Genomic DNA, 27,194 nt, shown 5'->3' with positions numbered 1-27,194 from the left:
GCTCAGCTCACCACTGATCCCAGAGCTTGGCCGGCAACTGCAACGAGTGGGCACGCACATGGTACTTCCCAACCAAAATGGTGCGGGGGCTGCACACGCAGCCTCCTGGGGCCCTCAGGGTACAAACTGCATGATGTAACTCCAGGGACGGTGCCCGGAACACACACAGGAAACTGCCCGTTCTTGGGAACTGTGATTCTGTTCTTCATACATCCAAGACAGAAAAATCCATCCACCAAGAACAAGATTACTCCATTAGCAGTCCATTGGCATAAGATGGACACAGGAGAAACAACACCAGCTCAGAAATGTTTTTGCAACAAATTTGGCGTTTGTAGGACACACCACCCTACTATTGCGTGCACTGGCACAGTCACGCACTGCACATGACAAACAAGTACTAAGACCTAGGTGTGAAAAAGAGGCAGCGAAGAGTGTGGTGTGAGGAGTGATGTGCCCTAGGTGTGAAGAGAAGGGTGCAGCATACAAGTAGAATCACAGGGGGAACCCAAGAGAAACGGAGGGGCTGCTGCTGCGGCAGGAGATAAGCCCCAGCAGTAAGCTCTGTGTCTGGGCACAAGGAGAGCCAGCAGGTGCTGGGGGCAGCAACACAAATGACACACACCGCAGAAGGATCAGAAGGCACAACATCATTTACACTTTCATGCAGATTTATCGTACTTTTACGTGTGACTGGAACAGTTGGATTTTCTAAGGTAGGCTGCTAGTTAGTTGCTTTTACCAAAACCAGCAAGAGACTAGGAAGAGTAAGTTTCTACTGCAAGCTTCAGGCCCCCTTTTCAAGATGGTGCCACAATAATTGCCTCAAGCAATTTAACAACTGTCTTGGAAGACAATACTCTTTGCCTTGAAAGGAAAAAGTAAACTTCGATGTAATTAGGATAAAACTCCAAATTAGGGCAGATTTACAAGAGCTCAAACTACACGGTTGCAAGATTTTCTTCAAGGCAGCTTGTGAATTCCCAACATGTGCATTTATTACTTGATATTCTGTATTATTAATGCATGTTTGCTTTTCATTAAATTATAACCCAATATTGATACTGGCACATGATGTTAAGTTTGATGACAGCAATTATTTATCAGTTGTATAAATACTCCGAAAAAAGTAAAGCGAGTGTGAGAGAAAGCAAATGTATCACTAGTCCTTAGAAGAGCAACTTGAATTCCATGCAAAATATGAATACAATTTAAATAACTCCACATTTAGTAAATCAGCAATACAAGAATGGAATTCTCAAAGTACAAAGTGAGGAAAAATTTTAGTTTGTTTATTGTGATAACATTGTTCTGAACATCAATAAACATTGCACAGAAGTGTGGGTTACTGTACCCAGGATAGTCCAGTCTTAACAAAAACCACTGTATTGGTATGATCACAGATTTGACAATTTTAAACACACTACCTTATTAGCGATTGGGTTGCTTAACAATCAAGTATTCCACTTCTTCAACATAAAAATGAAACAAATGATTGAAGAGTTTTCCCATCCTCAAAATAAACCAATGTTTTGACTTTCACTTGGAAGTAATTAACACTGTAAAGAAATCCAAAAGATTCCATTCTATTCAGCAGAATTTAACTTTGGAAATTAAAACTTCTTCAGGCAAAAGTGACACTTTAAAGGCATCTCAAATTCACGACGTATTTTTGATGTTTCGTTATGAATCTGCAGTACAGTCATTTAAACAACTCTCATTCATATGACAGCATTTTCTAGAAGACTTGTATGAAATACTAACATGAAATCTCATCTCTTTTGTCCTTACCATAAGTGGATTCAGAGTTTGCTTCGGAAGTTCCATAATGGAATTTACAAAAAGTGTTAAAACTTTTCCAGTTGAAAAAAAAAGTTTTAGAAGGAATATACTGATGACAGGAAGCTAAGGATACACGAGCCAAGACTGCACATGCAATTGTGTTAGGGATGAGAGCCCAACCTTTTTGAAGTACAAACATGCCTGGTACGGTAAAAAAAAAAAATCCATAAATGTGTACCACTTAAATTACTGATCTTTAACTCATTCTAGAAATGGGTGATGTCCAAGTCACTAACAAGTTTTGAACTGCAGTGTTCCTTATTTATTCCCAGATAGGTATCGTTGACTCAGCCTTTGACATGGTTCCAACGCCAAGAGGATCTGCATCTTCAACAACAGTCTTAACAGGGGTGTGCACGCGCCTACAGACAGACACACTTAGAAGTTCCTCTTTCATAGAAAGAATGATTTCACTTGCGCTAATTTTAAATAAGTATAGCAGAACTTGTTCTCAAACATTAGTTTCAGGCCACTTCCCTCGACTAAGGTAGCAAAGGACAGACTAATGCTGGTTTCTTATTTACCCCACTTCATATTAATATTGCAGCACAAGCCTACAGTTTGATAGTAATGAGATGTCTTTTCTAGAGTCAGTAAAGTGCCCAGCAGTCCAAATTACACAGGTATGCAATGATAGGTACAGCACCCCCATATTCTGTCCCTAAACAGGGTTAACAAACAACCTGAAAAACTTCAAATACAAGCCAGACTGAGAAAAAACAAACCAAACCAAACCCCCGCCCTATTCGTATCAGAAATACTCAACAAGCCTTTTACATTTTATCAGAAAACAAATATCAAAACTGTAGCTGTTACAGAGCATAAAAGCAGAATTTTTAACTAAGCAACTTTTTTGGCCATCCCTGCAAATTAACAGGTTAGCAGAATGAGGAGCTCTCTACAACCACACAACCCGCATATTCACACTAGCTTAAATTATATGCATTTGGAGATATACCCGATACTATTTTTCCACACTGCTCATTTACTCAAGTCCCCTCTTAAAACCCACAGCTTATCTTTACCACAATCTGAAAAGATGAATGGAACTGAAGAAAAAATTAACAAAGTAAAAAAGTCAACCAAGAAAGATCCAGCCAAACTTTGGTAACAATCTGTCCTGTTTGGAAACCCCTCCTGGTTCCATGAAGTGCTTAGAAAACCTGTGTAACACCAGGGCCACTAAGAATAAGTTAAGCATGGTAAAGAAAGTTTTGACATCCACAAAGGACTCTTTTAGGAGAGGCAGCTTCACTCCCTTTATGTAAAACAGAATCTTTAGATACAATATTTCATCTTGCAATTAAAATACTTTATCATGTTGGAGTCGTATTTATTTTGAAGTATTGAAGTGCCTCAAAAGCTCAAATCCCATTGATATTCAAAGCACTTGATGATCATGAAAATTTCAGTTTCTACTGAAATCTATGGAATAAAAGGTAAGAAAAGGAAAAAAATGGAATGATGTTTGTAAGCTTCTGACAGTAAAAAAAAAAAAAAAAAAAGAGGCGGTAAGAGCAAAATATCCTTTGAGTTGAATCCTGTGAAATCCACGTAAACACTGAGTAGACTGGTGGCAGGACCAAGAATTTGCTGAAACACTCACAGAAATCGTTGTTCTCACCATACAAGAACAAGGATGCCTTTCAATCCACTTACATGCATGGCACACAGGGACAGATAGGTATGTTTTCTTCCCCACTCTCATACTACTGCTTTGAAAGAGAGGTTCCATGTTGATTTCGCTTGCCCCCACTTTTTATTTAATGTTTATAAACAGGAATACACTAGAGTTTTATAAGGGAGAAAAAAAAAGTAATTTCATTTATGTAGTGATCTAAAAATTAACCCCCAAGCAGTTCACCAATTGTCTAGCATTAGCTGGTGTTAGATCACAACTGCGGGTTAAGACTACCCCGCCCGATAAAGGAAAGAAAATATTCCTGGGGTGGGGGGGCCAAAATCCTCTAAACTACTCTGTCGTAGGTAGTGAAACAAAGGGAGCTCCTTTCCTACATTCAGCCCACGAAAGCGGAAGCAGAAGGGTCTGCCCAAGCTGTTCCTGAGAAGAGCAGCCCTGGTGCAGGCACAACAGCAGGTGGCCACAAAAATGCCTTCTGAAGATCGCTCACACTTCCCCGCACACATCCCTGCTCTCACTGGGAGCTGTGAACAGAGGGAGAGCTCGCCCTGGAGCCTGGTGGAAATTCTGGACGTTGCCCCTGGAAAGATCTTTAATGCATGGCCCCAGGAACTTGCTTAAGGAGTGATAGAAAAGACTGTGTGCCCAGAAAGCCCAGGACTGACGTTTAAATGACTGATGTTTAAATTAGGTTTAAATGACTGTAGTCCTTAAGCCCTCTGGGCTGGTGGAATGATACATTGTCACCATAGATTTGTCTGAAAGGAGTTTAAATGCACTAACTCAATGTAAAAAGCAGAACTACCTTTGCCTTCAAGTAATTTGGAGAGAGAAATACTAGCTGCTTTTACAGCTGATAAACACTAGACTTGGAATGCAATTTGTTCACCGGCTCTGATCTGAACCTGAGGAATGACCAGCATGATGTTTATGAATAACCCCAAACTTAAAAAAAAAAAAAAAAAAGAAAAAAAAAAAGTTTATTCTGCTCTGCAGCATTTAACCATTCTCATACCTGGAATCTCACTACTGAGCTGCGTTTCCTTCCAGCTACTGAAAACCTGCAATACAGAATTCTGGAAAGACCTGCAGCAGACAATTAAAAAATTAAATACATACTTTTTTTAGTATTACAATTCCCTGAATATTATCTGTACATTAAGTTTTACTGGCCTACACAGCATACACACACATATGCATCATCTCTGTGTTGAAAAAGTAAATAAAAATGCCAGCTCCCCAACTCTTACAAAAATGTTCAAGATTTTTCTTGATGGAAATATAACATGACATAGTGCAGCCTGAAAACAACAACAGCCATATAAGTATCTGAAGACAACTTTCATTTTAACAAGCTCATAAAAGAGTTTAAGCATTGCATGTAAAAAAAGTAATAAGCAGAGTTAGTTTGAGCACAGTCTTGTACATGTGACAAAAGGCATATTTACATTTAAAGAGGAATTTTATGTCTTCAGAGTCTGTCAGGCTAGTAACCTCTACACATTTTCTGTATTTTAGCGGAGGAAGAGCACACTGGTCTCAGGTTCTGGCTCCTTTCAAAAATGGCCTAATTGCCCATCTGAACATTAGACCACGTTTCTTACTAATAGGTCTGACATTCTATTTGGCAGTTTCCATAAACTTTTTGGCTTCATTTTAGAAAATATACTATAAAGACTAATACAAAAAAAACTATGTTTACAATAAGACCTGTATTGATGAAAATGCAAAGTCATAGTTTACCTCAGCATTTAGTGCCCTGAAGCACTTGGGTACCATGACCATCAATAACAGGCCAATCTCAAATGCCTTAGAACACATATATAAAGACAAGCAATAAAGAAACAAACAAACAAAAATATGGACCTCACACAAAAAAAAATAGACAGTAGCTTTGCATTTTCTTTGTTTTAAACCAACGGAGTTGAAGGAATTTCTTCAGTAAGACTTACGGTACCAGTACATACATTAGCATCTTCGTTAAGAAAGTTCTTCACATTTAAACTTGAGTAGCTGAACACGAAATTCCATCTCTAGGTGAGAAGTATTTTTCAGGCCAGGTCATCCATGTTAAGGTCAGGAAGAGGCTCTCTCCAATAGCAAAAGGAGCTGAATTCTGGGCACGGAAATGCAGAACTCTGTTCTTTATTCAGCAATGGGAATACATGTTCCACAAGCTCACTTAATCTGTAATACCTGTATTAAAAAAGAAGACAGACCATTATTTACAGTCTAATCACTGTTCAACTGTAGCCAAGAAGGAGCTTTAGAAGTCTACACCAGAAAGCTACAGTCAACTACGGCATCACTACTGCAGAAGCAATTTTCAGTTTTATTTTGCCAGTTTACTTTTCTTTTTGAAAAGTTTCAGTTAAGTATCCACAGCTGTAAGTCTCTAGCAAATAGATTTTCATATATTTGCACATGTTTCTTCAACATTTTTACAAAGGCATGTAGTGATAGGATGAGGGGGAACAGTTTTAAACTGAAAGAGGGTAGATTTAGATTAGATATTAGGAAGAAATTCTTTCCTGTGAGGGTGATGAGACACTGGAACAGGTTGCCCACAGAAGTTGTGGATGCCCCCTCCCTGGCAGTGTTCAAGGCCAGGTTGGATGGGGCTTTGAGCAACCTGGTCTAGTGGAAAGGTGTCCCTGCCAGTGGCAGGGGGGTTGGAACTAGATGATCTTTAAGGTCCCTTCCAACCCAAACCATTCTATGATTCTATGTCATACGTAATAGGAGACTGAATCATGGTCACAATTGCAATTATTTTGTAATCTCATTCCTAAATACTTTCTTTAGCTGAATTAACAAAAATGATCTTACGAAGATTTGTTTCCCTTAGTCCGTTCTTGGATCAGTTCACCCTTTGGATTCACAGTAAATATTCTGCAGTCTGGAACTCCCACTTGCATGTAGGCATATACATCCTGCAAAAATCATGAACAAAACACATGCTTCTTCAACATTTCCTTATTGAATGTGACAAAACAATCAATCTCTTGAAGGAATGAGAAAAGCTAATCCAGAAAGGGTACAGTAAAACTGCCCCTTAAGAAAAAGCCCCCTAAACACCAGCCAAAAAAAAACCCAAAACAAAAAACCCCCAAAACATACACATACCATAACAAAACATTCCCCCCCGCCCCCAACCTCTTAATTCCTGTTCCCAAGCCTGGGATCACAAACACGCACAAAATCTATACCACACAATACCATTCCTCATGACAATATTCCTCTTAGAATACTCACTCTCTCTCTAGCTCAATTACGATAGCATTGATCTGCAGAGAAAATACAGGAACCGTACGATAGGAAACAGGATTCAAGACTGAGGAGCACTGAACTAATACCCTTAGGTTATAAAGCTGTCAAAAATGCTGAAAAAGGATAGGCAAAGGTGGATACTTAATAAAATCCTGAGAATACTAACACCTCCTTGTAACCTTTTTTATACAAGCAGTTCTAGAGGCTTTTATTTAAGGTATCTTCATGTGGGTTTTCCTGACAAAACCCATAAAAGCACCAGTGTCCCATTTCCTTAGTCAAATTCGAACAGACACAAAAAGAAAAGCCTATTTCCTTTGCTTCCCAAGTATTTCATGCATTTTAACCCTTTAATTAGAAAGGGGCAGACTTACATTGGGCCTGTTTCCAAAAGCAGCATAGAAAGGCTGTTTACTGGGAGCAAACAAATTCTTGATATCATTCAAACATTCGATTTTGAACTTCTCAGGCTTCTTTTCTATTACTTCCCTAAAATAAAAGTTCAACAGTCAAATTCTAAATCATGATTTGATAGAGGCTATCCTCCTTACCCATTTATGTGATATTTATATTCTCATTTCTTCCCGTTGCTAGCGTTAGTAGTTATATAGAATGATACAAGAGACAATAAAACAATAAAACAGTCTCTGTTTTCCAACATCCATAGTAAAAACCATGTGAATAACCTGTGCCTAGGCTAAGTAAATGGGATCAAATTCCCCGTTGTGAATGCAGTCTGTGAACTGCTTTTATTGCAGATGACCACCTGAATCAGAAGACCAAATCAAGTACACATAAGCTTGTTACAACTCATGCCTCTGACAGAAGAGTGCAGAAGGCCTATTAGTGACCTCAATGGAAGTTGCTGTCATTTCCAGACATGGATCAGCTGGTTTTACCAAAAAAAAAAGCAAAACCAAAAAGATTTTTCCACTATTAGCTCTTTGCATCAAGAACAGGAAGACTATGGCTGGTTCAAAAGATCAGCTGAGTTGAACCATAGCTAAACTCCATATTGCTTTTTAAGTAGTCATGTATAGAGCACTCCCAATACTGCAAGATGATTTGATATGATAGTCTATATTCCCCAGTTTTTCTTCTTTTCCCTCTATGTTGCATAGTAGCACTGCACTACAATCCTTGCAAAGGATTGCATACAATACTTGAAAAGACAAAATTGTACTGATATAAACAGAACGTAACAGTAATCAGTCATGGACTAGAGGAATGAACAAAAGGGAAAATGAGCTGCTCTGTGACTGATACTTTGTGTTTTGTAGCCACTTCTAACGCCCGCAGAAAAAGAAGTATACTGCAAGTGAAATTCAGACAAAAGAAATAGCTTATAAATAATCACTAGAGGGACATCAAGTCTCAGTAGCATATCTAGCACAGAGTGGAACATTTGGTTATAGCTATAATGCCAAATAATAATATAATAGCATGCCAAATATAATAATAATAGCATGCATAATATAATAGCATGCCAAATCTTTTTAATCTGCTTCTTTCTCCAAGATGGAGAGGGAACGGATGTATGAAATCCCATATGCTTACCTATGAAAGGCAGAAAGCAAACTGCTTGGGGACAACATGAGAGGGCCCCTGGGGAGAATTGTTCCTTGGTCATTCACCCAGTGTAGGTATCCTCTGGTCATGTCTGCCATCCCAATAGCACGGGCGGAACAGTACAGAAACTTGTAGCCATTTCTAGAAAAGAATTACCAACTTAGTCCATACTCCTTCTGAAGACTTTCTTTGCCAACGTAAGTATATGGTTATAGCAATGTCCAGAGGCACCAGTTTAGGTATTGACTCATTGCAGTGCGCTACACAAACACATAGGAAAAGACTGTTCCATTGGTGAGAAATCTGCGAGGTACATAATAGCTTAAATACGTGACTCCATCAAAACTGAGAAACAGGAAATGCAAAAATAACAGGGATGGCAATGCTAACATGACACAATTAGATGGACTAGATTGTGTTTAAGTAAGTGCCACATTGGTTTTACCCAGCTTCTTTCAGCCCAGCTGTATGATGATGGCAATTATTTTAACTACTCGCATCACATAAAATTGGATGTCAGACCTGTCTTCGTTGTTGGATTTTTTCAGGTTGTTGGCAGAATTCACAGTGCAGAGTGAAGGATGGATAACAAGAAGCATTCATCAAGCCCCTGAATTTTTCCTGCAGACTTTGTAGGTTCATCTATTATACAGATTTGTACACAGTTACTGCATGCACAAAAAGCTTGAGTGTTTACGTGCATTTTCCAAGACTTGATTCAATTTGGCAAATAATTCCAAAACTACTCTTCTACTATGCACTGAATACAAAAAAAGTTCAGGCTATCTTCCATGGACTGCAAGGAGCCACAGACTAAATTTAGCCACAGAACGAAGGCCACAAGAACTAAGGCCAACAATAGATTCTAAGACCCCAAATATTTTTGGAGAAAGAAAGACTACTAAACTTAAAAACAAAGATAAAAGTTGATTATTTTAAGTGGATCATGAAGTGTTTAACAGTTGATCATCCTGTGATCCTCCTCAGTAGCAAGTACTATTTCTGCCATCATTGTATTTTCGGAAAAAATTCTGCTAAACAAAGGACCAAATCTGAAAGGGGGGGAAATATGTAGGTTTATTCTGCCTTAAGTTACTGGACATAAATATTATAAAGCTATATACCTTAGATAAACAGTACATTTATAAGGGTGTAGTCCACAACACTTTTCAACTAAGTAAACATCTCACTACTGCTGCAAGGGAGAAGGCACATGTGCTGCCTTTGCAGGTTCTTGCAGATCACAAGGTGAGCACGTTCAGTTGACTAACTCTGGGAGGGGAAGGGGAAATTGTCGTTTTGCTGAATTACTTTTCTACTGTTTTACTGAACTGCATCGGCTTATGTCAGAAGCGTAACAAAGTGACAGAAAACTTGAGCCAGGCCACCAACTTTCTCTTTGTGGCAGTGGCAAGTTGTTAGTTAGGCTTGTTTCAGAACATGAAATCTATCCTAAGGAGCATTCACTTGAGTTGGGTAGCAAACACATTAAAACACAAAATATTTATGCATTGGTAGGACACAATTTAGGTTTGAATTTACACTGTACCATGTTTGTAACAGGCTTTGTGATCAGCCTGAGTCGGTGGAAACACACAAATGCATGACTGTGTGAGAAATTATTGCGATTATGGTTCCCTTTTGTAGTCACAACAATATTACACACAGTTTTTAAGAACTAAAATGCAGAATCAAACATTTGAGAAGGGAACTAGTAAAAGTGGTGGCTTCCGTTCCTGTAAAAGTATACACCTGGGGAAAGAACTTAGTTTTGTTTGCGAATGATAGAAGTAGCTCACTTCCCAACATTTAGACCAACAAACTGCAATAAATTGCATCATTATTAACAACAATCCAATTACCTGCCCATTAATTCCCAAATTCCAGAAAACCCTGCTTCATAGATAACATACTCACTCATTTATGGAATGATAGAGTTTTGCAATGCCCTGATGAGTCCAGTCCTTGCCAAGCTGAGGGAGGATCTGTCCTAAAGCATCAGACCTAAAAGCAAAATTAGAGATAGCTGATACTAAGTATATGAGTTTTGTTAAAGACAACCATTAACGAATATACAATTTATAATGAGTATTTACAGAAGTATGTCTGCAGAAGGTCCTAACCATTTCAAAAGGGAATTAGTAACTGCTCCAGACAGAGCAATTAGTGGGGCCATACAGCACAAGTCAGTTTCCAAGTTAACCTATGGCTGCTAAACCTGGAGAAGTCTAACTGAAAGGGCAACAGTCACATGGTAAACATTATCACCTTTGCATTATTCTTTTAAAAGACATTTTCTAGTTTGCTGTAAATGCAAGTACAAATTAAAATTAAAGCAATAAATTTTTTTCATGACTGTTAATGAACACTCTTTAATAGTCTTCTTAAATCAAGTTTATCTTATTTTGAAAAGCAGGACAGGATCAATAAAGCAAGATAAACAAAAATCAAAGAAAAGAAAACCAAACAATGATACTTACTTGGTTATTGTTCCATCAATGTCTGATATGATGACTTTATCATTCCAGTTCCAGAGATATATTGTTCCTGCACAACGGCAAGTCCCTTGATACTGGGTTGTAATACTGAATACAACATCATTAGGGCCATCTCTGAGCTTCAACTTTGCCTTTAGAATAAATCAAAATAATTGAAAACATAAATTGCCTTCACTATAAAATTTTTAGAATCATAAATGAGCTACAGAAAATGGCTTATATACTCTTCCTCATCTAGTTTGATCAACTCATCAAAAAGTGAACCATGGTTTAACACTAGCACAGTTTTGCTGGTGAAGTCTGTTTTGTAGTCTGGATACAGTGTTTGGCCGTAGCTCCTGTATCTGCTTAAAGCAGCAGATATTTGACTCTCTGCTACTCTAATCTTGCTATTACAGTAGACTTACAGTACTATCAAATGGAACTCCCAGTTTGCTATAGTAAGCAACAGTATTTTCTACTTAGTGGACGCTTTCCTCAAAATTTTTCCCTGATGAAGCTCATACATTTAGACAGCAGCAGAACTAACTTGTTAGTTAGACTGCAATGAATAAACTGCACACCAATTTAAATGTACATTATTAGACTGTTCAGATCCCAGGATATCCAAAACGCAGAAGCCAACAATGTCACTTTTTTGGCAACATCTTAATATAAAATTTGATTATAGAACTTTGTAAGAAATTATTATATTTTAAACCAAACATGATTCTTAAAAAACACAACAGGGAAAAACAAACAAACAAACAAAAAAATCAAAAATTCCCTGCAGCTGCCCACACTAGCACAAGAAAAAACTTTAGTTTTCTTTTTAAATTTTAAATTTCCCCAGTTTTTCTACTGCTAGAAAAGTAACCCAAAAATAATTTTTTACTTTGTGAAATGTGCTTATAAGTCGCTTCTAAAAAGTGGAAAAAGTCCAATTCTTAGAATCAACAGTGGAATTATCATCCTATATACAAGAAAGGCATGCCACTTACTATTTGGTCCGAAGACAGTCTAAGTGACTTCTTATAAGATGTAACATTCCCATGGGTTGGATGCTCTACTGGGGCAGAATCTATTTTCAGGGATTCCTTCAACTCCTGTGATGCTTCATCACTAGAAGAATCATCTTCTGGAGGTCTAACATGACATCAACCAGAATAAATGTAAGCTACAGAAAATCCTTCTTTAATAGTGTAAGATTTTTACAAAAGAGTAATTTCTGCTTATGTTGAGGATTTGCTACTAGCCTGATAGAACAGATTAACAAAGTCCATGGCCTAGTGAATGTCCAGATAAAGCTAGTGTATGCCAATAAGCAAGTAAGACTTGTAATGCATGCTAGTACTGGTGGAGCTCCTAAACATTACTATTACTAGCTGGCTCCATGCATGATAGGTTTAGTAAAGACACAGTGTCAAGCTGTCACTAATACTGTGTTGATGAATTAGGTAAGCTGCAGACAACAAGGGATACTGAATGAGTAACAGTGCTTTGGTTTTTAAAAAAGCTGCCACAGTAACTACATAATTTAAACTGTGGATGGTAAGTAAGTGGAGTAGCTCACCTTTTAAGGTTATTCAGACTTATTTTTCTGCTAATTAGAGATTTCAAGATTAAAAGCAGCATTTAATTTCTCTGAAGTATTCAATCACAATATATTTAGTTTTTTAAATCTACAAGTATCTTCGTAAAATCAGGGAAGAATATGAATATGCATAATAAATTACCTAGACTGGGACAGTTTTGTGCTAAATACGACTTGTTTTCAATCACAATCTTGGGCAACTTGTGCACTGTAATTAATACTATTTTATTTTTTCAGTTATATAATGTTACAAAAAATTGCACATGGTTTAAATTATTCATACAATATTAGGCTTTTACAAAAAAAAAAAGAATGACGAGCAATATCTCAGAAACAATACCACTATATTTACAGAGTAGTGGCCCACTGCTAAACGTTACCATATATGCCTTTATTGTTCTGTCAGTTATGTTACGATTTAAGAAGTAAACACAATAGGATTTAGGAAATAATTGTGGTGTATTTGTAGCTCCTACAACATTTGCTGCCACATTATTTTGCTGCACTGTTTACTAAACACATCTGGTTCCTATTTGGTAGCTTAGAGGAAAATGTTTCTTCCCACAGTAAATTCCTACTGAATTCTTCATTCAAAAAAAAAAAAAAAAAGAAAAAGAAAAAAGATACTATTCAGTCCACAAAATAGTCTTCAGATGGGAACACACCTACTATTAACTTGCTCTTTTATAGTTGCTGGTGGTTCATTTGCTCTTTGTGTCTCACTTTTTCCCTCTTTTGCCTCTGGTATCTAAAGCAACATGATAATAAAAAACATATTGACATTTTAAGCATTTTAAACTGATCCAAGTGAATTCATAGTTCACACTTAGGCAAGTATCTAACAATATAGTACATAAACTATACTAAGTCTCAGAATTGCTCATTCTGTAAATTATTTAACAATAGGATGCTTATGAAGAAATGATCCATTAAAGCTTCTTATTATTTCAGGAAACAAAAGTCTGCATGCCAGAAGTTGAGAACTGATAGTTTCACATGATGAATTTATCATTAAAGGAGCTGTCAACTTTTAAGCTTATTGTCCTGGTTTGGCCCAAACCAGGCCAATTAGTCTTAGAGAAACCAAGGTCACTGCTAAATTCCTCACTGCTTACGAGTGAAGAGCTGAAGGGGGGTCGCACCTGCAGGGAGGAGCAGACAGGGCAGGTGACCCAAGACTGACCAACGAGGTATCCCATCCCATACACGTCATTCTCACTTTCCTATTTATCACTAACCCACCACCTCCTGGAGGTGGGGTCCAGGAGGGACGGGCCCTCCTGTCTCCCACTGATTGGTACCAGCTTTGCCAATTCTCCAGTTAAAAGCCTGCAGGTGTGATGGCAGGGGGAGCTATTGCATTTTGCCCTCTGCCTGTGCTGGGGAGAGCAACTCTGACTGAGGAGGATTTCCAAGCTCTCAGTCTTGGTTTTGTATATATTTGATTATTTCTATTATTCTTATTATACTTTTTTTCATTACTATAGTTTATTAAAACTGTTTTAACTTTCCAACCCATAAGTCTCTCTCCCTTTTCCCTTTCCCTTAGGGTGGGGGGGGGGGTAGAGGGTTAACAGAGAGCATCTACCACCTGGTTAATAGCCAGCCCAGCTTTAAACCATGACAGATTTATTGGCCCCCAAGGTGGGGCTCGAGAGAAACTCCAACAGGTTGCTCTGTAAGTTGAATCCTGGCTCTGGTGGGAGGAGACCCAGAGAGATCAGCTGAGAGAGTATCAGATTTCTTCCTTTGAGATTTACAAGGGGTTGGAAATTAAAACAGATAGTGAAGATGGTGATGTCATTTTTGAATGCTGTGTTATCTCATCTTTTTATGGAGTTTCTTTCACAGTTGAGTATTGCAATGATGCCTTACCTGCCGTGGGCACTGTGTTATTGCTTGCTTCTTATGAATGTTTACATGCAGTTTAGCAGTGGGCGCTGGTCGAAATGTATTGTTTTGGTATGGGGTTTGATACTGATTTATGCTGTGATAAACTGGGCAGTTACTATTCCGATCTCTTATCTCTATGACACAATGATGGGCAGCTTTAATCGCGAATCAGTAGCAGCGACTTCATCTGCACACTCCAGGCGTCCTTTAGCTAATTCTGTTAATGATTACACTTCCAGTTTTACTTCGGGAAATAGTACCTTCTCCTTTTCTGCCAAGCTGATTCCACTAGATTTTGCGAAATTAGGATGGTGCTGTCTAGGTGGCATGTTTTTATTTTCAGTTGTCCTGAATGTGTTTCTGATGTGGGATAAGATTAAATATCGGTGCAGGGACAGTTGTAGGTGTTATGCAGCCACCTCAGATCCTACAGCGTGTGCTGCCGCTACAGCCACTAAATCCACTGAAACCTCAGCAGCCTGCACCACAGCTGCTACACCCCGTAAGATGGCCACTGCAGCTACTCAGACCCCAGCATCTATCGAATCTGTACCAATTGCTCCTGTAACCAGGAAGAAATACCAAAAGAAATCAGCTCGTGAAGAGGAGGATGATGACTCAGAGCCTTCTAAGGCAGAGCCATCATATGACCCAGGTGAGGGCCCTTCTCAGGCAGAGTTAGGGCCTGACACAGATGGGGGTTTCCTCAATCGTCCTTTTAAAGCAGACCCATCACAGAAGAAAGGTCCTTCTAAAGCAGAACTATCACAAGAGGAGGACTCGGACATAGAGATAACCTACCACTCCTTATCCCTGAAGGACCTGAGAAATATAAGGAAAGACTTCAGCCGTTATGACGGTGAGCCTATTATTACCTGGCTGCTCCGATGCTGGGATAATGGGGCAGACAGCATGCAATTAGATGGCAGAGAAGCCAGACAGTTGGGATCCCTGTCCAGAGATGGTGGTATTGATAAGGCACTCGCAAGAAAGTCAAACACTATCAGTCTCTGGAGGCGACTCTTGTCAGCTGTAAAGAGCAGGTATCCCTATAAAGATGATGTTATGAGTCACCTAAGCAAATGGACCACTATAGAAAAAGGTATTAACTACCTTAGACAACTAGCTGTGCAAGAGATCATTTATAGACACCCACGGGAAATTGTAGATCCTGTAGATCCTGATGAAGTGGAATGCAACCGATCCATGTTCCGGAAGGTTGTGAAGAATGCTCCACCGACATATACCCATACATTGTCAATATTAGTATGGGGAGAAGATGATATGGCACGTTCTACTGTGGGTGAAATGGCTAACTGTATGCGACAGTATGAAGATAGTATTTCTTCCCCACTGCAGGCACGCATCTCGGCTGTGGAAAAACTGACTAAGGAAAACAAGGACTCATTTAAACAACTGTCAGACAAACTGTCCAGGATCGAGAATAAACTTGACTCTCTACCTACACAGGCGCGCGTTGCAGCTGTTAGGAGAAAACGCTCTCCTACAGGACCAGCTCAAAGGAAACGGAACACATCACGAGGTATCCTGTGGTTTGCCCTGCGTGGTTATGGGCAGGACATGAGCAGATGGCATGGACAACCTACCAGTACCCTACAGGCACGAGTACGTGAGATGCAAGCTACAAGAAATACCAGAGAGAATTTTTCTAGAAGGATGGCTGCTCCAGTTACCAGTGAGCAGGACCCCAGTCAGGGTAGATGGGCCTCAAATTCCTTTTTCTCAAGTGTGAATAGGAGAAATGAAGGTCCAGTCCCTGTGAGCTGCACGAATCCATTTCTTAATTAGGGGGGCCCTGCCTCCAGCCAGGTGGAGGAAAGGGACAACCGAGTTTATTGGACTGTGTGGATTCGATGGCCTGGCACATCAAAACCACAAAGGTATCGAGCCTTGGTAGACACTGGTGCACATTGCACCCTAATGCCATCGGATCATAAAGGGGCAGAATCTATCAGTATTTCAGGAGTAACAGGAGGATCTCAAGTGTTATCTGTATTGGAGGCCGAAGTGAGCCTAACTAAAAATGAATGGAAAAAGCACCCCATTGTGACTGGCCCAGATGCTCCGTGCATCCTTGGCATAGACTACCTCAAGAGAGGGTATTTTAAGGACCCAAAAGGGTATAGATGGGCCTTTGGTATAGCAGCTGTAGAGACTGAGGACATTAAACAGCTGTTTACCTTGCCTGGCCTCTCAGAGGATCCTTCTGTTGTGGGGTTGCTGAAGGTTGAAGAACAACAGGTGCCAATTGCTACTACCACAGTGCACCAACGACAATATCGCACCAATCGAGACTCCCTGATCCCCATTCATAAACTGATTAGACAATTAGAAAATCAAGGAGTGATTAGTAAGACTCGCTCACCCTTTAATAGTCCTATATGGCCAGTGCGAAAGTCTGATGGAGAATGGAGATTAACTGTGGACTATCGTGGCCTAAATGAAGTTACGCCACCGCTGCGCGCTGCTGTGCCAGACATGCTAGAACTTCAATACGAACTGGAGTCAAAGGCAGCCAAGTGGTACGCCACCATAGACATTGCTAATGCATTTTTCTCTATTCCTTTGGCACCAAAGTGCAGGCCACAGTTTGCTTTTACCTGGAGAGGTATCCAGTACACCTGGAATCGACTGCCCCAGGGGTGGAAACACAGTCCTACTATTTGCCACGGACTGATCCAGACTGCACTAGAAAAGGGTGGAGCTCCAGAACATTTGCAATACATTGATGACATCATTGTGTGGGGTGATACAGCAGCAGAAGTTTTTGACAAAGGGGAGAAAATAATCCAAATTCTTCTGAAAGCTGGTCTTGCCATAAAAAGAGGCAAGGTCAAAGGACCTGCCCGGGAGATCCAGTTTTTAGGGATTAAATGGCAAGATGGGCGTCGCCAGATCCCGATAGAGGTGATCAACAAAGTAACAGCTATGTCCCCAACAACTAACAAAAAGGAAACACAAGCCTTATTAGGTGTTGTGGGTTTCTGGAGAATGCATATTCCAGATTACAGCCAGATTGTACGCCCTCTTTATCAAGTGACCAGAAAGAAGAATGATTTTCAGTGGGGCCCTGAACAACGACAGGCTTTTGAACAGATTAAACAAGAGATTGTGCATGCAGTAGCCCTTGGACCAGTCCGTACAGGACAAGATGTTAAAAATGTGCTCTACACCGCAGCTGGGGACAATGGTCCTACCTGGAGCCTCTGGCAAGAAGTACCAGGGGAGACTCGAGGTCGATCCCTAGGATTTTGGAGTCGAGGATAGAAGGGCTCCGAGGCCAATTACACCCCAACTGAAAAAGAGATACTGGCAGCATATGAAGGAGTTAGAGCTGCCTCAGAGGTAATTGGTACTGAAGCACAACTTCTCCTGGCACCTCGATTACCAGTACTAGGCTGGATGTTCAAGGGTAAGGTTCCCACTACCCATCATGCAACTGATGCTACATGGAGTAAATGGATTGCATTAATTACACAGAGGGCTCGAATAGGAAACCCTAATCGCCCAGGAATCTTAGAAGTGATCATGGACTGGCCAGAAGGCAAAGACTTCGGAATGCCACCAGAAAAGGAGGTGACACGTGCTGAAGAAGCCCCACCATATAATGAACTACCAGAGGATGAGAAGCAGTATGCCCTGTTCACCGATGGATCCTGCCGTCTTGTAGGAAAGCATCGGAAGTGGAAAGCTGCTGTATGGAGTCCTATACGACGAGTCACAGAAGCCACAGAAGGACAAGGTGAATCAAGTCAATTTGCAGAGGTAAAAGCCATCCAGCTGGCTTTAGACATTGCTAAACGAGAAAAGTGGCCAAGGCTGTATCTTTATACTGACTCATGGATGGTAGCAAATGCCTTGTGGGGGTGGTTAAAGCAGTGGAAGCGAAGCAACTGGCAGCGCAAAGGTAAACCTATTTGGGCTGCTGAATTGTGGCAAGATATTGCTGCTCGGTTAGAGAAACTAGTCGTGAAGGTACGTCATGTAGATGCTCACGTACCTAAAAGTCGGGCAACTGAGGAACATCGAAACAACCAACAAGCAGATCAGGCTGCTAAAGTGTTCCAAATAGATTTGGACTGGGAACATAAAGGTGAACTATTTTTAGCTCGGTGGGCTCATGACACTTCAGGTCATCAAGGGAGAGATGCAACATACAGATGGGCTCGTGACCGAGGGGTGGACTTAACCATGGACTCTATTGCACAGGTTATCCATGATTGTGAAACATGCGCTGCAATTAAGCAAGCCAAACGGTTAAAACCTCTGTGGTATGGGGGGCGGTGATTGAAATATAAATATGGGGAGGCCTGGCAAATTGACTATATCACACTCCCTCAAACCCACCAGGGTAAACGCTATGTGCTTACCATGGTGGAGGCGACCACCGGATGGCTGGAAACATACTCTGTGCCCCATGCCACTGCCCGGAACACTATTCTGGGCCTTGAAAAGCAAATCTTGTGGCGACACAGCACGCCAGAGAGAATTGAGTCGGACAATGGGACTCATTTCAAAAACAGTCTCATAGACAACTGGGCCAAAGAGCATGGCATCGAATGGGTATATCACATCCCCTGTCATGCACCAGCCTCTGGGAAAATTGAACGGTACAATGGGCTGTTAAAAACTACCCTGAAAGCAATGGGGGGTGGAACCTTTAAAAACTGGGATAAGCATCTGGCACAAGCTACCTGGTTAGTTAACACCAGGGGATCTATCAATCGAGCTGGCCCTGCTCAGTCAGACCTTCTACATACAGTAGAAGGGAATAAAGTCCCTGTGGTGCATGAAAGGAATCTATTGGGAAAAACTGTCTGGGTTCTTCCTGCAACGGGCAAAGGTAAACCCATTCGTGGGATTGCTTTTGCTCAGGGACCTGGATGTACTTTGTGGGTGATGTTGCAAGGTGGTGAAGTCCGATGTGTCCCTGAAGGTGATCTGATTCTGGGTGAGACTACTTAATTCTGAACTGTATGTTGTTGCTGCATAATACTAACAGCGTTCACAAGTGTCTTTCAGGTTAAGACAGTGATGATGAGACTGGAGCTAGCTGCAAGTGGCGTCCAGTAACCTCCCCGAGACTGACATTTTGAACCTGCAACCCGTGGGCACGAACCATGACAAAACTCATACCATGTCTCCTGCCCTGAGAGACTGCTAGCCAGATGGAAACCCACAATCCTGAACTAAATGAACTTGATGAACTTTTTGCATAAAGATGAATCATAAACTAGTGATAAGTGTATATATATTTGAAAATGAAAAGGTAGTGGTGATCTGAGTATGACGTGAATGGTATGGAATAAGGGGTGGAATGTCCTGGTTTGGCCCAAACCAGGCCAATTAGTCTTAGAGAAACCAAGGTCACTGCTAAATTCCTCACTGCTTACGAGTGAAGAGCTGAAGGGGGGTCACACCTGCAGGGAGGAGCAGACAGGGCAGGTGACCCAAGATTGACCAACGAGGTATCCCATCCCACACACGTCATTCTCACTTTCCTATTTATCACTAACCCACCACCTCCTGGAGGTGGGGCCCAGGAGGGAGGGGCCCTCCTGTCTCCCACTGATTGGTACCAGCTTTGCCAGTTTTCCAGTTAAAAGCCTGCAGGTGTGATGGCAGGGGAGCTACTGCATTTTCCCCTCTGCCTGTGCTGGGGGGAGCAACTCTGCCTGAGGAGGATTTCCAAGCTCTCAATCTTGGTTTTGTATATATTTGTATATATTTGATTATTTCTATTATTCTTATTATACTCTTTTTCATTACTATAGTTTATTAAAACTGTTTTAACTTTCCAACCCATAAGTCTCTCTCCCTTTTCCCTTTCCCTTAGGGTGGGGGGGGGGGGAGGGTTAACAGAGAGCATCTGCCACCAGGTTAATAGCCGGCCCAGCTTTAAACCGTGACACTTATAAAATTCACTTTTTTGGGGGGGAAGTAAATTTAAGGCACATACTCAAGGTTTAGAAAGCTTCATTTAGTCTAAAATGGGGTGTCTCAGCATAACATCTACTATGCAGCACAGCACTTATTTATTTGTATATACATTCCTAAAACATACTGCAGTGACTGAAGAGTAGCTCTGACAACTGCTTATGGCCAAGAAGAAAAAATTTTAAGAATATTATGTAACAGCTGAATACAGTAAATTTTTTTGAAGTAACTAGTAAATAAAGATGTGGTACTTGAGACTAAATATACAGAAGAAGCTACAGCTTCTGCAACACTGAGTAACTCTCAGCTGGCAATCAGTGACACAGAGCTATATGAGCAGCATTCTGATGCACTTCTGACAAATTACATTTTTTTCACCTTTTAACAGCTAAGGAAAGTGTGTGTGGGGGGGGAAATCAAAATAGGTCTCAGTTACCTGTTTAGTCATACTTTCTCTCTTGCGCCAGAACCACCACCTTCCAGACTTCTTTGGCATCTTTTCTTTGACCCAAGACTCCACAGTAGCCTGAAAAATTAGGCATGTTTTTAATTTGTATAGAAAAACAAAATAAAAGAGATAACCATGTGTTACTACACACAAAATCTTCAAAAAAAGTATATATCATGTATCTATTTACCTTAGGCAAACTCTTCTGGAAGACCTGCAAGCTCAGAATCATTGGAGCAGCCAATGCCCAGTTATAATACCTGTTTTAAAACATGTAATTGGTAAGATACTACAAAATCTGACTAGATTTCAATAAATATCACTATGCAAACTGCCCTTTTGTTGATGAATATATGTATTTGCTGCCAACAACTAATAATAAAGTTTTCTGCAAGCAGAGTTATTTTAATATATACAATTCAACATCAGTGGTAATGTCTGAAAAAATCTCACTTCATTTAAAGCTAAATTTAACGCAAATCTTCAGTTCAAAATTATTCTCTTTGAGACTGAGAAACAGATCCATCAAAAACGCAAATTGCAATGGAAGCTGAGTAATGCATTCACTTTAAAGGGTAGATGTTAAATGAGATCTTCTATGACCTAATTACACGATATAGAGAATTTACCTGTTATAAATCCTTATTACCAAATTAGGATTGTCTATGAGTCCAGGGTTTTCAGCAAATTCATGATAAGTAATAATATGTTCCATGAATTTTTCTGCAATAGAAGAAAAATTTTAATTAAATTAATTTTAATTATTTTTTAAATTAATTTTATATTTTAGTTAAATATAATAATATAAAATCCCAAGATGTCTGATTAGTTTGTATCTAGGAAAATGCTTTCTGTCATTTCAGAGTCTTTGCTGATCTTGCAACATCACTCAAGATATGCTAATATGGCCTACCTGCCAAGAGTCTTGTGACTGCCTCCTCAGTAACAAGGAAAGCCTTATACCACTTCAACAGTCACAGTAATGAGAATGAAGAAATTAAAAGAGGGAGGATAAGGAGGAGGTAGGAACTAATTCAATTCACAGGCTGGAAAAAGAGAGCCATGCTTCTCTAAGCAAGTTTTATTTAAAAATTATTATAGCAGGTAAGGGGCCTACATACTACACTAGAAGGGGAGGGGGAAGGATGTTGGCTTTTCAGGTTTGTTTAATCACTGACTACTAATAGCATTTTCATGACCAGTGACTATACAAGTTTACAGAAATTCATGATTTAGTGTAAGACCCCTACAAAAGAAGACATATTTTTTTCAAATCAAATCCAATATTATTATACCACATTACCAAGAGAGCTGTTCTGAGCCTTTATTAATAAGCATTTAAATTTCACTTGATGCATAAGACTGGATGACCATTAAAAAAAAGTAATATTAAAAATGTTGCAGTACGTGTTCATGAAGATTGTGCTCCTAGAAGCTCCCTCAAAAATGCATACAGCTTGAATATTAAAATTAACCAGAGCATTGAGAAGAATCAGCTGGTAAAAATCTAAAGGTTAACAAACATTTAGGATAGGAAAAGTAGAGCAGGAGAAAAGATAGTCCAACAGAATAGTCAAAGTTTTTTTAATCGCTTAAAAAAAAAATAAAAAAAAAAGAAGAAAAATTATCAAGCAATTGGAAACAATATGAATTCTGAAGATTTATATATAGGACTAAGCAAGTAATGGCAGCCAGAAACAAGAGTGGCTGGTCAGATGCATAATATGTAGTGCAAAAAAGGAGACAGAAAGCTCCTCAAGACATCAAGTGCTCTTGATTAATTTGAGGTTAAATTCTCCTATCTGCTTAGCAAATGCTTGAGAATTTTAGAAAACAAAGTATTATCCATTCCCTTTTCTCAACATGATCATAATAATAAGCCAAAGCTTTGTAAGGTGGAAATCAGAGCATTCAAGCCACTCCATTTGTTTAGCTGCCTGAGCTTTATTACTGTTTATGTTTTAGTCTTTCACATACCTTTAGAAATCTCTCCATTTTCACTGAGACCTCCACAAAGTGAAAGTGTAACATCAGGCAAGTCCATAGCAGAATCAGACATGCACTCCGTACCACTATCAGCAGCAGCACTTCCTACTGATTGAGGTGACTGGGAACCAGAAAGGGTATCTGACTCTGTCCACTGCCTGAAGCCTGGATCAGAATCACTGAAGAAAAGAAGTCCACATTTTCCATAACTATTTCGCTTGCAAAAAAATGTACTGATTTTAGGTTACAGAACACACTATATGATTACTCAAAAAAAAAAAAATAAACTTGCTGTTGCATTTCTGCTAAGTACTACATCAATTTACAACACAAATTTAAACCCAACCAAACAAAAACCAGACACAAACACACACCCCCAACCCTTCATAATACTGGCAGACTGACAGTTTCCAGTTCTCCTAACATGCATCTAAATTGGGAAATAATTACATTTCTCTTGCCTGCAACAAAATTGGATTTAAATGAGGAAAAGTTCCTCTACATTCTATTTTTGCAGAACAATAGTATGCTCCTCAATCTTTACAAGAAAGCTGTAGAATAAGAATAAAAGGAAAAAGGACATTGCTTGATGTTTTTAGAACACTGCGTGTCTGCAACAAGTACAACAGAAAAAGAAAGGTGGCCTTTTAAATAAAAAATATCACATTGCCATCTAAGGTTAGAATTATTAGTTTGATCCCAAGTAGTGTAATGAGTAAGTACTGAAAAGTCTACAATTTTAGTTTTAACATAAACCAATAGACATTTCTTCCTTATTAAGCTCTATTTTTACAAAGGTCTTCCTAGACAGTTATTTTTTTGGAGAGTATTTTAGGAGTATAAAATGCTTTGATTTCATCAAAAAAAAAACCCCAAACAAACAACAGTTGATCTGCCTTGCATGAAGATCTTGTGGGATTTTTTTTTTTTTTTTCTTTTTTTGATATTAAAAAAAAAAGTTGGAAGGGATGTACGGGGCATGCAAAAAATGAACTGATGTGTGCTTATCCATAGCTAACAATATGGCAAAATAGAGTACTAGTGTAAAAAGAGTATTAATCCATGATTTATTAATTTACATTGTAGGGGCAATTTAAACTTACCCCTCTGCTATATTTGCAGAACATACAGATTCCGCAAAGATGACCTCCCAAGTGATCTTTCAATGTGTTTCTCGTCAAATCAGAAACAGGTTTTCACCATGAGATCAGTACTGATTACTCCACAAAAGCCTAGAAACCTGAAGTCCAATTCTTTTTATCAGAACTGGTGCATAAACACCTAAATCATACATGTGATAACTCACTTAATGCAACTGCAATAGAACCCTAGATCCATAGAACCTTAATTCAAAATTACCTTTTGGGAAAGTAGAGTGCTGCAACTTCAGGTTCCAAAGCCTTTAGGTCCTCCAAGTAAATATCATCAGGCCCTTGATGATGACTTCGCTTGTGCACCCCTGTTAATTTTAACAATTAAGGTTACTAAGGTGAAGCTATCCAGACACATTAAATACAAATCTAATTGTGGAAGATTCATACTTACTTGTAGCATTTATAAAAAAACAAGAGTTTAATTATAGTTTTAGTCAGATAAGACTTTAAATAGCAAAAATTGAAAAGGCACATTTACACTTTTTCCACTATGGCCTCAAATTTGATAGATCACAGTGAAGGAAAAAATCAACAGCTTTATTATGTACCTTTCTTTTTTGAAGGAGAGTCAGTTTTTGCTATTGGCTTTGTTTCTGGTAAAGGGTCCACCAACAGTCTGGAATGATGATCAGCGTCTAATGGCAACGGATCTTGTGGTTCTGTGATTGCAGAAGCAAGAGAATCTTGAACATCCATCTGCTTAAGCAGAGGATGAGTTCTTGGCTCAGGTTTCAGTACTGTACAGACAGAATCTTTCACATCATCATCATCTTCAACTTCATCAGAGCTGAGGATGACCCTAAAATGAGTCTTCTCTGATGGAGTAATGGTAGCTGTTCTGGGATGTTCCAGTTTCTCCTTCTTGCTTATCTGAAAAACAAAACTCTAGTCAATCCTTTCACCTCACATGTTTGTTTTATTCTGGTCTAAACATTAAACTTGTACTCATGGTACAAGCCCTGGTCAGTCCTGGTCACACATAAACCGGGTAAGAATTTAAATATGTTTTTTAGCAACATAAAACATGTCCCACCTTATTAGCAAAGTTCCCTGTGGCAGAAGCTTCATACTAGCTTATTTACAAGTTCAGTAAAGAAACTGTCATAGAGGAAATGCTAACTTGACCAAACCATGGCAAGAAAAAAGCATAAATGTGGATGTACCAGGACTTCTGTCACCAGCTGTCATGTTAGATACCAAATTTACTCTATCAAGCCCACAATTCCTCTAGAATGAACTAGAACTTAACCTAAAATAAAGGAAATCAATTTCTAAAGTTGCTTTCTTCAGTTTCTAACTAAAAATTCAAAAATTTCAGATTTTTGCTGCTAGGTTTTCTGGAATTACTCTGCTGACCAGCTTTTGAACTCAACAAATTCGACGATCTGCCGCCACAAGGGGGCACTACTTTCCTACATCACCTGAATTACTCTGCGGAACCGCAGCGTATTTCCAATCCTCTCTTAGGACACAAGTTTAGATATGCCAAAACTCAGTTCACAAAGTTAGAGACAATAAACTAATTTACCTTGGTTGATTCTGGGAATCCTCCCCATGTCCATTCCATGTGAGATTCAGATCTGAGCAAGCTCTCAGCAGGTTTAACTTCTAGTTCTGAATCACTTTTAGGGCAGACTGGCTCAGAGAAAGGGCTAGCAAATCAACAAGAACAAAAAAAAAAAAGGGAAAAAAAAGAAAGCTACCGTGTTTAAAATGCATTTGTTGTGCAGCTACTGTTGGTAGAGTTTTCTACAGTTTAACAGAGCTTCAATTATTCGGCAACATGGCAAGAAGCCCAGCAGGGTTTTCAGACAATGAGAAATTAGGTTAAAACCAAAATCACATTAAAGGACTTACACAGCAATCACCCTGAACAGATTCCTCCCCTGTATCTGCAGTGTAGGTATAGCTCTCCCCTCAGCCCATGTTCCATTTTTCAAACAAAACAGAACAAAACAAGAAAAGTTTATCTAAAAGTAGGACAGAAATTAGCTTTAAGTTCCTTTCCTCTGTAAAAATATAGCATTTAAGCTTGCTATGCCAAGACTTGAGTAATAAAAGTCCTGCAAACCTAACTCACAAATGCATGAAACAACACCAATTCCCAGTGCGAGGAAAACAAAATTAACAAGATAACTTAGCACAGGAAAGGGAGATTACTTGAAAACTTCCTTCAGATGTGTTTGGACTACATGACCTTTTAAAGTTCCATCCTATTTTTCCTACAGAGGTTATTATCCATGAATCAGAAATAGACCTCTGAAACTAACTTTAGCTAAGACTACTTTTAAGCCAGAACAACTCACTCTACAAAATGCTAAAAAGGTGTGATTTCAAAATCATTTCGCTCTTATGATCTTAGGGAGGAAAGGAAACACAAGAGGTTGTTTTGAAGTAGCATTTAGTGTTGGGACAGGTCCAAGTCTATCCTTTCTTGAACAGGGCACATGAATTGCACATTATAGAAATTACACTCTGACACTCAGAGTATTTTGTGGGTTTTTTTTGTTTTGTTTGTTTGGTTGGTTTGTTGGGGTTTTTTTTAATATACATAAAAACCTCAGTATTTGAATTTGAATTGTAGAAACTAGAATTGGACACTGCACTCCAGGTGTGGCCTAACTGACACCAGATGGTTTAGTAAAAGTGGGCCTCAAAGTAGGCCCTAAAAGGCCTGCTTTGTGTAACCTTTAAACAGAATAAATTTTTCTTTCAGTAATTTTCCTTTCAGCTAAAGTAACTGCACTTTCTGAAACTAACGGCATGTTTTGCAGACAGTGTCTGCTTCTAGGACTGATAATGCTTAAAGTTATAGTTATCACCAAGGTACTGGTCAGAATGCTATGCAGAAAGACTCTTGCTTGTACTTATTCTTAGACAATCCAAGGTCTCTGTTAAATTCCTCACTAATTACGAAGAAGGGACAAAGATAAACAAGACTGTGAACATCTTTGTAGTGTCTTAAACAACTTGATTCACAACTCTGGCGCCAGGAGAAGAGATAAATCCTGTTAAGAACCAGAACAGTATCTTCCTTGGAGCCACCCGCATGTGTCAACAGAAAGGCATCACCCACGCTTGCGCAGAAGCAGGGTCATACAGTGGACAGCATAACTATGGGGGGATTACGACCCGCAGAGACTACCCAAGCCCCTTCCCCAATTTAGTATGCATGCGCAAAGACAGTTACATATTAGCATATGCATAAGGTTTTTTGGAATAGGCGGGCTTTTCTCAGGAATTGTATAAATATTCATTTTTCCATGTATATAATAAGTGTGCTTTTGTCCCTCGGTGTGCATGTCAGGAGGAGAGATCCCCCATGCACCCAGCTGCAATAGATCAATGTCATCTTTCTAAA

The 27,194-nt window shown here is 39.4% G+C and overlaps 1 protein-coding gene across 6 annotated transcripts in view; it reads right to left on the bottom strand.

The window, feature by feature from the left end:
• Window positions 1-1,271: 1,271 nt before the first annotated feature.
• The window catches only part of LPIN2 (lipin 2), a 55,311-nt gene continuing 29,388 nt past the window's right edge, over window positions 1,272-27,194 (bottom strand). For 2 of the 6 annotated variants that reach the window (XM_068395827.1, XM_068395824.1), the window contains exons 6-20: window positions 25,362-25,485; window positions 24,382-24,703; window positions 24,039-24,138; window positions 22,671-22,858; window positions 21,323-21,416; window positions 20,884-20,953; window positions 20,682-20,771; window positions 13,060-13,142; window positions 11,802-11,946; window positions 10,804-10,952; window positions 10,241-10,327; window positions 8,312-8,464; window positions 7,129-7,243; window positions 6,314-6,417; window positions 1,272-5,680 (exon numbers count right to left, since the gene is read on the bottom strand). In XM_068395827.1, coding sequence (XP_068251928.1) covers window positions 5,536-5,680; window positions 6,314-6,417; window positions 7,129-7,243; window positions 8,312-8,464; window positions 10,241-10,327; window positions 10,804-10,952; window positions 11,802-11,946; window positions 13,060-13,142; window positions 20,682-20,771; window positions 20,884-20,953; window positions 21,323-21,416; window positions 22,671-22,858; window positions 24,039-24,138; window positions 24,382-24,703; window positions 25,362-25,485 — 1,969 coding nt within the window. In that variant the 3' untranslated portion in view covers window positions 1,272-5,535. The remainder of the gene's footprint in view (window positions 5,681-6,313; window positions 6,418-7,128; window positions 7,244-8,311; window positions 8,465-10,240; window positions 10,328-10,803; window positions 10,953-11,801; window positions 11,947-13,059; window positions 13,143-20,681; window positions 20,772-20,883; window positions 20,954-21,322; window positions 21,417-22,670; window positions 22,859-24,038; window positions 24,139-24,381; window positions 24,704-25,361; window positions 25,486-27,194) is intronic. The other 4 variants (XR_011047783.1, XR_011047782.1, XR_011047781.1 and 1 more) reach the window with 4 other exon arrangements.

This window comes from Nyctibius grandis, chromosome 3, assembly GCF_013368605.1.
Source record: "Nyctibius grandis isolate bNycGra1 chromosome 3, bNycGra1.pri, whole genome shotgun sequence".
Lineage (NCBI taxonomy): Eukaryota > Metazoa > Chordata > Aves > Nyctibiiformes > Nyctibiidae > Nyctibius > Nyctibius grandis.
Note: the sequence above shows the minus strand (reverse complement) of the source record. Positions and strands in the feature narration are given on the sequence as shown.